General features: G+C 46.5%; 1 protein-coding gene across 1 annotated transcript; it reads left to right on the top strand.

The window, feature by feature from the left end:
• Nucleotides 1-302: 302 nt before the first annotated feature.
• On the top strand, nucleotides 303-2,735 carry LOC104604698 (AAA-ATPase At2g46620-like). Its single transcript, XM_010269170.3, has one exon. The coding sequence runs from the start codon at nucleotides 805-807 to the stop codon at nucleotides 2,260-2,262; it is 1,458 nt and encodes a 485-aa protein (XP_010267472.1). The 5' UTR covers nucleotides 303-804; the 3' UTR covers nucleotides 2,263-2,735.
• The last annotated feature ends 12,549 nt before the right edge of the window (nucleotides 2,736-15,284 follow it).

The following is a 15,284-nucleotide window of genomic DNA, read 5'->3' as shown; positions in this document are numbered from 1 at the left end:
AATTTAAGGATTGGAAATGTTTTCGATGTGCGACTAAGATATGCTGCGAAATCGGTATGTGCGGCCAAGATATGCTGTGAGTTCGGTGTGAAACGCGCATTGTGAGAAATAGATCCGGATTCTCAGATTATACGCAGACTGGCAGATAAAGGAGGGAGTTTACATCTACGCCCCACATGCGCATCTCAACGTGCATTTTGGGAGTTGTTCCTAATACACGGTTGGATGTGTTGTAGGGCGTTCTATGGAGCGCAGATGTGAATTACGGGGAGGGGGGGGGGGGATGAACACGGTATTTTCATCAAAATAAAGTCCAATAAATCCACTGCTGGACCGGTAGTGAGTAAAGAGAAACCAGGCAGAAATAGAAAGCCCGGGCACACCCTGCACTCTGCCTTCCCAGAATAAAATATTATTCAATCCCTCTCTCTCTCTCTCTCTCTTGCCTTTGACCGATTAAAATTGCCGGCAAGAACCGCCGAGACGGCGTTAAAAGGAAAGGATTGGCACTTCATCCATTACCCATTACCCTCTTAAACCGCTTCGTTATATCCCTCCCTCTCGTTCTCGGCCAATAAAAAGAGGAGAGTTTTCATTTTACCGTCCTGGACACAATCACGATTGATTTCTCCAACAACCGGACAATCGAAACTTTTCTGTCTCCTCGAACCCGTAAGTTGTTGCAATGAAATCATGATTTTTGCTTCCAAGAGGAAAAAAGGTTACATAGAAAAGTTTATTGTCGAAGTTCTCATCTGAGGGAATCTCCGACGACCCAATCGGAACCTACCAGTTGCCGAAATCATGGTTCCAACTAACCCATTTATTCTTGTGTTGGCGGTCGCCGGTGTCTTCTTCGTCCTTCGACTGGTTTTGTCTGGTACGGCTCTGTTATTTCTTTTAAAGAAATTGTGTCAATCGATAGAAGATCGGTGTCACGTCTATCAGTTCTACAAAGTTCCCGAATTCAACCAAAGCTACCAAGAGAACCAGCTTTACAGAAAAGTTTCCACCTATTTAAGTTCATTAGCCTCAATAGAAGATTCCCATTTCGCCAATCTCTTCTCCGGGAAAAAGTCAAACGAGATTGCTCTCCAACTCGATTCCAATCAGACCGTCCAGGACATTTTTCTCGGCGCCAGAGTTTCGTGGAGGAGCGAAGAAAAGCGCGAAGGGAACAACACCATTTGCAGAACCTTTGTTTTGAAGATCAGAAAGGAAGACAAGCGCCGAATTCTCCGTCCTTATCTCCAACACATCCACTCGGTCTCCGATGAGATCGAGCAGCGGAGAAAAGAGGTGAAGCTCTACACGAACACGGAAACAGAGCATCGTCATGGACGGTGGAGTTGCGTCCCATTTACTCATCCATCGACTCTCGACACCGTCGCCATGGATTCCGATATCAAAAATAAGGTCAAGTCCGATCTCGAATCGTTCCTCAAATCAAAGCAGTACTATCACCGACTCGGTCGAGTCTGGAAGCGAAGCTATCTGCTGTATGGACCGTCGGGTACAGGAAAATCGAGTTTCGTTGCCGCCATGGCGAAGTTTCTCTGCTACGACGTTTACGATGTTGACCTCACGAAAGTCTCCGACGATTCGGACCTGAAAATTCTCCTATTACAGACCACCATCAGATCGATCATTGTCATTGAAGATCTCGACCGATTCCTTAGCGAAAAATCAACGTCGGTGAGTTTGTCCGGGGTTCTGAACTTCATGGACGGGATATTCTCGTGTTGCGGGGAGGAGCGGGTGATGGTCTTCACCATGACCAGCAAAGATCACATCGAACCTGCCGTCTTGAGGCCCGGAAGGATTGACGTTCACATTTATTTCCCTCTATGTGACTTCTCAGCGTTCAAGACTCTGGCCAACAGTTATTTGGGACTGAAGGATCACAAGTTGTTCCCTCAAGTGGAAGAGATCTTCCAGGGTGGAGCAACTCTTAGCCCGGCCGAGATCGGAGAAATCATGATCGTGAATCGGAGCTCGCCGAGTCGGGCGTTGAAATCGGTGATCACCGCGTTGCAAACCAACGGCGAGGGAAGAGGAGGGTCCATGAAGGTTGGGAGGCGGTTGAGCGAGAACGCGTCGGTAAACGGACGGCCGGCCGATGAGTCGGGCGGAGTGATCTGCAGGGAGAGTGTTCACACGGTGAGAGAATTCCGTAAATTGTATGGTCTGTTGAGAATCAAGAGCAGCAGAAAGTCAGGCTCAGGACCCTTCGACCTGGGGTCGGGGGAGAAGGAAGGCTGACATGGCAAAGGGTGGAGTGCCACGTTTCAATAACCCATACGTGTGGGTTTTGGCGCGTGTGACTGCACGAGTCCGCTTAGATATTCCGGTGCCAGGCCCAGGTTCTTTGCTGTGTTTTTTTGCCCTCCGATTACTCTGATGATTTTTTTTCTTTTTTTTCTTCTCGGGCGGGGTTTAACTTTGAGATTTTCATTAGCTGGATTGCTCCTCTACTAGGCTCAAGTTTGACAAGAGTGCAAATACAAATATGTTGGGTGCGAAACAAACATTGTATTTGCAATGTACGTATTTGTGTTTGCACTCTTCCCAGATTGCCTAGACCTAAACCCAAATACTCAAATGCCCTGTAAATGAAATGAAATGAAATGATGGCAATGTTAACCTTTGATAGTATCCTCTTTACGTGTTAATTAATTAATTTTGTAAAGAAAAGCAATGTTTCTAAAGAAGCATACACTTTGATTTTTCTTTCATCAGTGGTTCCTCGACGACCATACTGAATTTTGTCTTGTAATATATAGGTTTGGGATTGGGAGATGATATGATGTGAATGGAGCCCATATTCGATCGCCACACATTAGGTGGAAGCAAAGCATATATACTCCTGCTTAATGGGACAGTTAGGAGTTAGTAACTTAGTACAGAAACCCTTTCGTTCGTATGCACGTTAGTTAGCTGGCTTGGGCCCAAAAATAACTCAATTTGATGTTGATGATGATGTCTTTATCATATGCCAAATTCTTTTTTATTCTTTAAAAAGACTTGTACAGTGAGTGGAGAGGGGACTGGGTGCGTGGTGCACATCCGGTCCGTGCTTACCCTAAATAAATAATATTATATAATTCAGGCAAGGCAACATCAGATCGGAGTGGGAGCGATGTGAGCCGAGGTTGCAGTAAGTAATTAAAATCTCGGCTTCCAAGGGAAGAAAGAAGGAGCTGCTCCGTCACCATGGCCTTGGCATTGGCCTTGAGACTTGAGTGGTAGTTTTCAGTTTTCCGGTGGTTTGTATGGATATGGATTGTGCAGCTAGGGCGTATTTTGTTTATCTCCACACTCCCGATTATTGCTGGGGAAAAGATGCAAAAAGAGACTACTTACTTGTTGGAGGTTAGTTGCAGTAGAATGTGGTGGCCGTGGGCCTACTCCAGATGATGATGATGATTGATGAGGGCGGATTTGGCCCTCCAATGGCATTGTGACACCTGGCACCTCATGCCAACTAAGTGCAGCCCCTTGATAGTTAGACAGTTCGAGTTCGTCACTATGCAGCACTTCACAGACAGCTCGCCATGCAACACTTCGCAGGCAACTCGCCATCATGCAGCACTCACAGACAGCTCGCCACTAGGCAACTCACCATCTTGTAGTCTGGCACCTCAGAACAACTAGGCGACACCCGGGACCACTTTGACAACAACTTGCCTTTGCTAAGTTGATGGTGTCCCACCAGGCGCAGCCTGGCACGAGTTGGTAGCCTGGCCCTAACACGAGTTGGCAGCCTGGCCCTAGCACGACCTGGCCCTGGCACGAGCTGGCAGCCTGACCCTGGCACGAGCTGGCGGCCTGACACAGGCGCCAACCTAACAACATCGAGGAACACACCTCCGTACCCCGCATTTTACGGGATTGTGACTTGTAACGGCTATATTAGCTCACCCACTCCCCAGTTTTGATAGGAAGGGACAGTTTTACCATTTGATGACATTTCACCCACCTAACACGCAAGCCAGTCCCATCACAACTTGGATCCAGGAATTGCTCCACCTAACCCATGAGGACTCCAGTATATAAAGACCTCACCCCCTAGGGGCGAAGGTATGCTGCAAAAAGGGATGGGTAACCTCTGCTCTCTAGCTCTCTCATTCTCTTATCATCTTCAAGCTCTCTACTACTATACTGCGTTAACTTAGCCATCGGAGTAACCTCACCGGGTAAACACCCCTGGGTTCTCTGATTTGGTTCTCGTAGGTCCCTCAGCTCCCACCGCTTACAAAGATGAGCAAACCATCGCCAGCAGGTAGTAGCCAGTTCAATTCCCGTCATTACTGGTAGCCAGATCACCTCCTACCGGTAGCAGTCTGATTTTACTACACTAGGGAGATCGTCATCAAGGTAGCTCACCTCTAGGCAGCTCATCACGGTAATTCACCTCTAGGCAGCTCATCAAGGTAGCTCACCTCCAGGTAGTTCATCAAGGTAGCTCACCTCCAAGTAGCTCATCAAGGTAGTTCACCACCAGGCAGTTCGCCACCAGGGAGCTCCACTTCAGCCTCTGAGTCACCAACCACATGGGAGCATACGAGATGACGAGGTACTTAGCCAAAAAACTGACACATCACAAAAAAATGATACGTGACCGAACCGGTTACATCATTTGGCGCCATTTGTGGGAACACACTACAAAAAACTAATTTCTCATCCTACAAAAGCTAAGTTCTTATCTTACAAAAAGGCTAGGTCCTCTTCTCCCTGAAAGTTAAGTCCTCCCCTTTTTAGAAACTGAAGCTCTCGCTTTATAGAAGACCCAGTCGCCTCTACGGCATGGGCAAAAGTTTAGGAGCGGACTACGGGTCCCTCCCAAAGCCTAAGGGCCACAAGAAGACCCAATTGCCGCTTCGGCGTGGCTGAAATTCAGGAGCAGACTACGGGTCCCTCCCAAAGCCTATGGGCCACAAGAAGACCTAGTTGCCACTTTGGCATGGGCGAACATCAGGAGCGGACTACGGGTCCCTCCCAAAGCCTAAGGGCCACAAGAAGACCCAGTCGCCTCTACGGTATGGGCAAAAGTTCAAGAGCGGACTACGGGTCCCTCTCAAAGCCTAAGGGCCATAAGAAGACCTAGTTGCCTCTAAGACATGGGTAAAAGTTTAGAAGCAGACTACGGGTCCCTCCCAAAAAGCCAAAGGGCCGAAAATGCCGAACTGACAAAGACCTAGGCACTGCATAAGACCTGGATACCTTGCCGGCATAAGCAAACTACTTCAAACACCTAAGGTAAAGACAGCTCTGGTATAAACCCTACGATGTCTATTTCACCTCGGTTACCCTTACTCGCTGCCAAGATCGGTAACTCAATAGTTCAGGGTAACCTATGCAGTTCAGAGCAAACGCAATTTATTCTTTTAGTAATCCCTAATTGCCAACTCGGTAGCTCGGGTAACCTATATTTTAAAATTGCCCAGCTCGGAACTCACTCACACTTGGAATTATTTTGCACTCAGAATTACTCAGAAAACTCTATATTTCATTAACAAAAAAGGTTCAAGTACATGAATTTTACTAAAACCCGAGCTCAACGGCCCGGGAGAATACATCCACAGTTCAAAGAAGAAAAAGATGAAGAACAAGAAGCCATCACACAGAAGGGTCCACCACTTCGATATCTTCATCACTCTCCTCCCCGGGAGAGTCGGGCTCCTCATCCGCCGCCTTGGCCACCTTAGGGTCTAAGCCGGTCATCGAAATACCGCCAAGGTCGAGGTCGGGGAATTTCTGCCAAACCAAGTACCGACACAACTTGAATCCAGATCGATAGGAGTCTGAGCCGTATTCGACCTGTAGGGCCTCGAACTTCGGAGACTCTTTGAAGCTCTCGACGGTCTTGTTCCTTTCTTCCGCAATGGAGGCCTCGAGGTTCACGATCTCTTGCTCAAGCTGTGCCTTCTCCTCAGCTAGCAAGGAGATCTGCCCTTCCTGGGTCAAGATCAACTCCTTCTAGGCCTCAGCCCCCTTCTTCGCTCTGAGCACCTCACCCCGAGTCAGGTCCAGCTCATGGTGGAGTCTCTGCACCTCAGCCCTAGCCTCGCAAGCTTCCTTTATGCGGATCGCCAATTGGCAGGCCAGCGTGTGGCCAACAGAGTTAGCCTATAAAAAAAAACTGAGGTCGATAAAAAAAAAAAAAGAAAGGGGGACAGAGGGGAAGAGAAAAGTGGAACGTGTTATGGGCCTGTGTGTAGGATCTCGTCACGGGTCGGTCCACGGGGAGAAAGCCCTGCTTTCCCTTGCGCCTTCCCTTGCGTGCAGACCGTATTGTGGAAAACCGAATGGGTGATTTGTCCAAGAGACCACCCAAACTCTCCGAATGGGTGATTTGTCCAAGAGACCACCAGAACTCTCCTCACTCTTTTCTTGACTGGAAAACTGAATGCCTTTATTTCAATTCGTAGCTCCTTAAATAGGAGATTACAGAAGGAAATTCCTTGTTGGATTCGGCTAGGCTAGGGTAATCCAACTTAAACTCAAACTCCTAATTACCTACTCCTAATGGTAACACAACTCTTACTTAAGAAGATAAAATAAGATAAGGATAAGGGATAAGGGATAAGGAATGGTGAAGCTGGCGGCGAGTTGGTGAGCAGAGCTGATGTGGTAGGATAAGTGTGGACCCACCCTGATGAGCTGTCGTGTGGGCCCCGCCCTATTGCTGCTGTCGGGCGGTGCGCACGTCTCGCAGTGTTGTTGCCGTGAGGTGCATGCTGCTGCCGTGCGGTGCGTTCTGCTGTCTAGTGCTGCTACTGTGCGATGCGTGCTGTTGTCTAGTGCTGCTGCTGTGCGGTGCGTGCTGTTGGGTGGCCCGCTGTGCGTGTTGCTGTCTATGACTGCGCCGCAGTGCGCTGTCGGGCGGTGTGTCCATAACATCACACCCCTCATGGACTACGAGCTTGTCCTCAAGCTCGAATTGGGTGTCGAAAACACCCTCAAAGGAATCCTGGATAGGTGGAATGGCTTTGCCCTCCTGGATCGGGTTCCCATGAAGGGGGTTCACCTTCATTTTCCTCTTGTTTCACCAGGAGGCAGAAAGTCCCTTGCACTTGTGCCCTGCTGAGTAGAGTTCATCGCAATTAAAACACTGCCCCCTCGCCCTGCGTTCTGCCATCTCAGCCCTGGACAAGTGCTTAATGGGGGGTGTAACGACACTGCTCCCTGCATTGGATGCCGATCTGGCATTGGTGCTTGTCTGTGGCTTCCGTTCTTGGCTGACTGCTGAGTATGGAGCCACTCTAACTGGTTCCGGGGATGCCCATGCTGATGGAGGCCGTCCCATACTAACGGTTCCGTGGCTGAGCTGTAGTTTGTGTTCGAAGGTGCGTGCTAGGTTCATGGCTGTGACCAGGTTGGGAGGGTGTTGCATCTCCACGTCCACCCTTAGGGGTTCTGCTAGCCTCGCGATGAACATGTTGACTTGCTAATCTGCGTGAACCGAGGTTGCTCTGGTGAGAAGGGTTTGGAACTAGCATTGGCATTCTGCCACGGTTCCAGTTTGCTTGAGGTTGACTAACTCGCCCAGTGGGTTGCTTGTCAACGGTGGTCCGAACCTGAGGAGACAATATGACTTGAACTTATCCCATCTAAGTCCTAGTTCCTCCTGTTCCACTTGGTAGAACCAGAGCTGACCTTATTCTTCTCCTCCGTATGCTGATTACAGAAGAATTGCTCGTAGCGGTACAGCCATCACAGTGGGTCGCCGCTGCCGCTAAATGAGGGAAACTCCAAACGGCTATACTTGGGAATAACTGCGGCTGTCGGGGCAGTGATTTGCTGTTCGCTGGATGCCTCTGCCCAGTTCAGACGGCGACTGTTTGTGTTGGCGATTCCCTCATAACTCCTTTCTTTGTTGGAGAGGAATGCTTCCAGCAGGCGTCGCAGCTCCTGGACATCTTCCTTGACTTCACAAACCTCCATGCTGGTTTCTGCTAGCCTATGTTCCAGTTCGTGGACCCTGGAAGACAGCGGCTCCTGTTCCCCCATGACGGTAAGCTCTGATACCAGAATGTTATGGGCTCGCACGTAGGATCTCGTCACGGGTCGGTCCATGGGGAGAAAGCCCTGCTTTCCCTTGCGCCTTCCCTTGCGTGCAGACCTTATTGTGGAAAACTGAATGGGTCCAAGAGACCACCCGAACTCTCCTCACTCTTTTCTTGACTGGAAAACTGAATGCCTTTATTTCAATTCGTAGCTCCTTAAATAGGAGATTACAGAAGGAAATTCCTTGTTGGATTCGGCTAGGCTAGGGTAATCCAATTTAAACTCAAACTCCTAATTACCTACTCCTAATGGTAACACAACCTTACTTAAGAAGATAAAATAAGATAAGGGATAAGGGATAAGGAATGGTGAAGCTGGCGGCGAGTTGGTGAGCAGAGCTGATGTGGTAGGATAAGTGTGGACCCACTCTGATGAGCTGTCGTGTGGGCCCCACCCTACTGCTGTTGCCGGGCGGTGCGCGCGTCTCGCAGTGCTGCTGCCGTGCGGTGCGTGCTACGCGCTGTCGGGCGGTGCGTGCTGTTGGGCAGCCCGTTGTGCGTGCTGCTGCTTATGACTGCACCGTAGTGCACTACCGGGCGGTGTGTCCATAACAAAACGCTTACCACCATGCTGTGACTTCCGACTAGCCCCAAAAGCCGGCCTAGGGACATCTCTGCCCACTTCGTGATTTCATCTTGAAAGACAACACCCCGGCTCTTGCGCATGGCCTGCACGTGGTCCATGATACTCTCTTTCACGATAGGAAGATAACCCTCCGGAGCAATATCCGCCCCCACGGGCATTGACGAACTTTTGGGCTCCTGGGGGCAAGCTCCCTCGTGATGAACCTCACCCATGATTGCCTCGGGGGCAGTAGATCGAGCCTCTTCCTGGGGAGGCACAGTGGAGACTGGCTCCACAATTACAACTTCAGGAGAGAGATCAGCCTCCTGGCGCGATCTCTTCGCGGTCCTCTTCTTTCCCTTCTGGGAGCTCCTCAAAAGACTTTCTGCATTGACCGGCATAATAGCTGCAAAAACAGAAAGTAACATTAGTCACGAACTAATCAGAATCTTAAAAAGGCAAAAACCAATGTGACCTACCAGGACTCAAGCCAGCCTGCATGAGCTTGTCTTCAGCAAGGTAGTCCGAGTAGAGGAAGCCGAGCTCCGCCCAAGACTTGAGCGTCTCCCTTGTCTTCAGGTCCAGTCTAACACCAGGAACCTGAATTTCCGACCTCCAATGGGTTGGGAAAGGCCACCCCTTAGAGCTACGGACTACAAAGTAATCTCGTTTCCAGGCCGGGATCCTGTTGGGAAGTTCGTGTAACAACTTATAGCCCGGGCGAGGAGACAAGTAATAGGTTCTCCTATGCTCGGGAAGAGCACAGGAAGAGTTTTTCTTTATTGATAAAATGGTAGAAAAGATATCGAGGTCAAGGGGAAGACAATACTCATAAAAAAACGAAATGGTCCCTACTACGTTGTGGATGGAGTTTGGGTGTAACTGGTCTATGGTAATGTCAAAGGACTTCAAAACCTCTACGATCAACGGATGTAAAGGAAGGCGAAGGCTAGCCATGAGCTGCTCTTCAAAAATCACGATCTTGTTATGATCGTGTTCCCAGGGGAAATTACCCGAAGGAAGACTATAGGAGAATTCTCTCGGAAGGTTGTACTGGTATACTAAGGCCTGAAGCCGGTCCAAGGTCATTGTCGAAGGGCCAAAGTTGTCTGGCACCCAACTTCGGTGAGAAGTGGATGCCTGACTACTCGAGGCCTCTCGAGCCTCCCGGGGTGCTTGTACCTTGGAAAGGCCACGAACCACTTCTAAACCCAAAGCAGCCTCACCTCGGCTACCGACCTGGGCCAGGTACCCGCCTCGGCCTCATCAAAAAGATTATCAGAACTGGAAGAAGACATGAAGCTTAACAGAACTGAAAAGAAAGGTGAAGGGAGACTCACCAAAGAAAGACGACCGGACTGGAAGAAAGTGGCAAACTAGAAAATCCGAGCTAAAGAAGCTGAGCGCGACCTCGAATCAAAGACTAGTAAGCTTGTGACGAAGGAAATGAGTCTTGGGCCCCCCTATTTATAGCCATTATACCGGAGAAGCAACGATCAAGATCAAAGCAATCCGATGGTTCCTAAGAAAACCGGCTGCATGACCCTCGAGATCAAAATTAGTTTAGCGCATTTTTTGGCGTCCGCAGAGCCTATAGGTCGCTTGGCATCCGCGCGTAAGCTGCATGCGACCCATCTGATAGAGCACCTAGACTTTGAGCCAAATCCACTTGGCGTATCATGAACTCCCCAAACAAGGTCAAGACCCCTAGCTCGAGGAGTGGGGGGCAATTGATGAAGGAGAATTTGGCCCGACCTTGTGATAGGGAGACACGTGGACATGACTCTGCGTAAGCGACAACTCGACGTGATCAGATCGGTACATGAACATGACTCAACACGAGTGACAGCTCAGCATGAATCAGCTCGCTACAAAGCGAGCTCGGGTAGGCAAGTACCCCGAACTAAAGTCACTTCGAGCTAAGATGATCTCGGCACCAGATCGCGACAAAACAAAACCAAGTTCGTTAAAAATCGTACCCAGACCAATGGATCACCTCGGTCCAGGGCACTTCGGCATACGTGTCGGGGCGGACCTAAGGAGCATGAGCTCAAGGAACTCGCTACCAGTTAGCTCGCCATCGAACAGTTCGATATCCTACAGGCGACTTGCCTACCGTTCAGACCTCCGAATAGCAACCTCGAGGAGCACACCATAGTACTCTGTATCCTACAGGGTCGTACGTCATAACGGTCACATTAGTTCACCAACTCCCCAGTTCTGAAAAGAAGGGACAGTATTACCATTTGACGGCGTGTGACAGTATTGCCGTTGACGACGTGTGATAGTATTACCGTTTGACGGCGTTTCGCCCACCTAACATGCAAGCAAGTCCCGTCATAGCTGGGATCCGGTAACTATTCCACCAACCCGCATGGACTCCAGTATATAAAGACTCTGCCCCCCCCTCCCCCAGGGGTGAGGTATGTTCTATTATTATTGTTGTGTGTGTAATCTTCACTCTCTAGATCTCTCATTGTTATCATCTTCAAGCTCTCTACTATCACTGTTCTCTAACTTAACCATCGGAGTATCTTTACCGGGTGAGACACCCCGGAATCTCTGACTCATTTCTTTCAGGAACCCAGTTTTCACCGTTACTGACAGCCAGATTATATCTAGCAGGGAGCAGTCGGATTACGCCAAATCAATGATGATGATGACGATGATGAGAGAAGTTATGCACTTCACACACCCAAACAGGGCACACACACCGACTCCCTCCCTCGCTTCAAAAGAGAGAAAAAAGGAGGATTTGTACTGCGCTTACAACCAAAAACCAAAATAGCAGTTGCATCGCTTTCCTACTGTAGAGTGGTTAACCCGCGGTTGCATTTCTTTTCTCTCATCATTGCTGATGATCGGTCGGTTGATTCTCAGTTTCTCTGAGATGTCTACTTTTTGGCTTTACTGGTGGCGGTGGGTGCATTTGTCTAATGTCTAGATTGTGAGTAGCTGTAAGCTCGCTGGCGCTTCAATCCAGGAAATAACACTGACAGCCAATGCCTTTTTGAAGACTAGACTAGAGTTTGGATCTGATGCGAGATGCGACTTTGATCGTAGCATTTTCTTGCGATTGCCCAAATCCCAATACCAATAACACAATGGATATATGATATATCAGGTAACAGGTTCAGGCCAGGCCAACAGAGCCGAGCACAAGACAAAACTTATGAAAGATGATCCATATATTTATCTGTGTCCACCTATATCCCTTCCTTACTCAACTCAACCCAAGTTCTAAAATGCCAAGGAATATTCTACATAAAGCGAGGGCTACTGGGCTAGGCTAGCACGACATTAAGCAAGAGTTTATCTATCTAATTCTAAGATAAAGCAAAAATGGATGATCATTCTGTGCTGATTGTATAAAAGTCACCACCACCTACTATGATTAAATTGTCAAACTGACGATTCTACTCTACAATCCTGCACCAACACGACAGACTACGAGTACGTATAATTAAGGAAGGTGCTGGGTGCTGGCCATGGGTTAGGGAGTACACATCTCCGCCCCAACAGCCCATTCCCGCGTGTATTGGAAACATCTCTCAATTATAACATCATCCATTTTAGTATTATCACCAGGAGATATTCTTAAAACACGGCGAAAATGAGCTGTGTGTGGGGCGGAGATGTGAACTCGGGGCGGGCTAGGATGGAGAGGAATGAGGGAAGACTGTCTAAGAGCCTTACAACTTACAACAAGCAAGCAATGCCCGAGTTTAGCCAATCTGCCAATGCAAGTAATTTGGTACAAGAGCTGGGCTCACCCCGTCTTAACAGAAGCCCAACAGGTTTCAATTACGTTTGGTCCCCACAATTTTGTCCCTGCCTTGCGTTAACGATTTACAATGTGAACCCAACCCGAAAAATAGTTTAATGGGCTTGAGTCATATAAGGTAAGCCCATTCCACGTGCACCATAGAGCCTCTCTATTGCCTTCCTCTTCTCTTTTCTTCTTCTCTTTCTCTCTCTCTCTCTCATGTTTCTTTTACTGTTTTCTTGGCAATTTCTAATTATCTACTGGTAATTTGATTTGAATGTTGTTGTTGAAGTCTTATAGAAGTTACTTTCGAGTTTTTTTTTTTTATATACAATACCAAATTTATTTTTAGTTTATTCATTAAATAGTGTGTTCAAAAAAAGCAGCCTACATTTTAGGTGGTATTTACCATTTTGTGACAGATATCAGATCTAAATAAGGAAAAAAAATCCTAAAATCTCTCCTCAGGTTTCAAACAAATTCTAAAACCTTCCTCCATTTTATTTTAATCTTTAATCATCTCATATTGAATGATTGTACCTTTAATTTTAGTAGAATAGGAGAAATATCAAGAATACCCTTTAGCGGGCGTTCTTTTTTTGGATTTTGAGAGGGGGGAAAGTAGGTCAATAGGATTTTGGTTCGCATTGACCAAGAATCCCATGTTCTTTTTTCAGATTAATGTGGGGATCAGGGAAAGTTTATTTTCTTAGGCATCACTTACCCAGGTAAATGATATCCATCTTCTAGGTGGATAAATAACTTTCCCACCTAGGGGGAAAGTTTCCAACACTTGAATGGGATAAAAATATCCCTTTTAATAATAGATTTTTATGACTAAAATGGTCATTTCCTTTTTTACTTGGGAAATAAAAGAACATGAATAAATACACTTACTTGGATAAGTGTTTCCCAAGGAAAACTTACCCAGGTAATTGTATTTACCCGGGTAAATAACTTGCTGAAAAGTGAACAGGGCCTTAAGGGATTTTGATATTTAAATCTACTACAAAAAAAAATGTCCTACTTATGGATGAGTCATTTGTCTCTTTTTTTAATGTAATCAAATTAATAGCATTACGACAAACAAAACCATTCAGTTCATTTTGGCTCCAATCAGAGGTTGTAATAATGTGTTCCAAAGTTTGATGTCTTCTTCTTTTTTTTTTTCTTTTTTTTTTTGAGGATTTTAGCCTTTGGCATCAAGCGAATTTAAAAAATTGTACATTAATCGTTGCATACTTGCAACAGCAAACAAAACGCAATACCAAATAACCCTCATGTGATTTGGATTTCAAACCAAAACTGAAAAATTATAACTATAACCGTCTTGGAAAACATTTTACATTAACATGACATCACAACACTCTAAGTACACGTTTAGTTTTTTGGGCATTTATGGATGGGTCATTTATTGTTTTAAACGTTTATTTGTACAATTTTACTTTAAATGTTTCTTGCTTTTGTTGTTTGTATTTATGATAGGCAATTTGGCCCTCTAGTAACGTGAATGACACATGGCACCTCAAAACAATCAGATAACATCTCAGTATCACTTAAGCAAACCTCTTGAGCACCTCAAACACCTCGCACTTTCCCTGATGACCTCAGTAGACTGAGTTGCGAAAAGCCTGACAAGACACCAGGTCGGTGTAAGAGGCGACCTGCTTCCGCTGATCTGACCCGAGTTCAGCTAGTGGCCTGCCTGATGTGTTGGGTTGTTGGGAGGGTTAGGATCCATCATATGGATGGCCGAACCTAGCTATATGGCTAGGTAAAATTTCAAAAATTTCCTAATCCTTCTAAGAATCGAATTCCCTATGTTTTGAAAAACTGCATTTTTTAGGATCGATTTTGCATTGAACCGAACCATATTTGAAACCAATCAAAGAGGGAGATTTATACTTGATATGGATACCACAGACGCATATCCCAAGGTGGAAATTCATGCCCAAATCAGTCCTAATACCAGCCTCCACTGAATATGGCGTAGTGTATAGGTAAAGCTAATTTAGCAACACAATTTTCAAGAAAACTGCAACCTAATTGCTTGAATCGACCTAAGGAAGTTGAGCCTGATATCCCTTGATTTTTTCTTGCAAAAATCAAAGGAAAAACTGATCTATATAAATCCTAGATAGCTAAGGTCGAACTGGAAAAAACTGGGAGACAAAAGGGTGTAGAGAGAACAAAAAATTACAAAAATATAAAGCCGTCTTGAATTGGTCCGCCCCCTCCTCTTTTATAATCTCTTATGGAGCTATCTCCTAATCTAATTAGGAGATAATCCAGATTTAAATCAGATCTGGACTCCAATTAGAGATAAACTTTATCTTCTTATATGATTAGGTGCTCCATACCAAGATCCAAACCCTGATTCGCCCCCTATCACATGATAACTTAACCTGTCATGTCACAACTTGATTAATCATATTAATTATGGGCCTTAGGCCCATTAGCTATATGGTTTACGACTCAATGGTATTGCATGACCAATTTAGGCCTAATTTGTATGGCGTGGGACCCCACAATGACCTCACATAAGTCCATATGGGTTTAGCCCAACCCTTGTGAAAAGGCTTGGCTAAATTCACTACTAAACGCAGTGAATCCCCTAAAAACATCTCTATGTGTTCAATATGGTTCCAACATTTACATTTAAATGATCATTGAATTTAAACATCCTATGAAGACCCAAGGATAATGGATTTAAGTAAGATAAAGATCATCAAGTAATCAGCCCTTAATGATCTCTTATACTTAACCTCTTGGCCCAAAATGATCAAACATTGCTCGATAGGGAATGACCTCTCCACTAACTGCAAGGTGCAGTGTCACACTCTTTGCTCGGATGGATCCTAGGAATTAAAACCTCTTTCATAAA

Source organism: Nelumbo nucifera, chromosome 1 (assembly GCF_055504915.1).
Source record: "Nelumbo nucifera cultivar China Antique chromosome 1, China Antique-T2T, whole genome shotgun sequence".
Classification (NCBI taxonomy): Eukaryota; Viridiplantae; Streptophyta; class Magnoliopsida; order Proteales; family Nelumbonaceae; genus Nelumbo; species Nelumbo nucifera.
The sequence above is the reverse complement of the archived record's forward strand: the minus strand, read 5'-3'. Positions and strand labels throughout refer to the sequence as shown.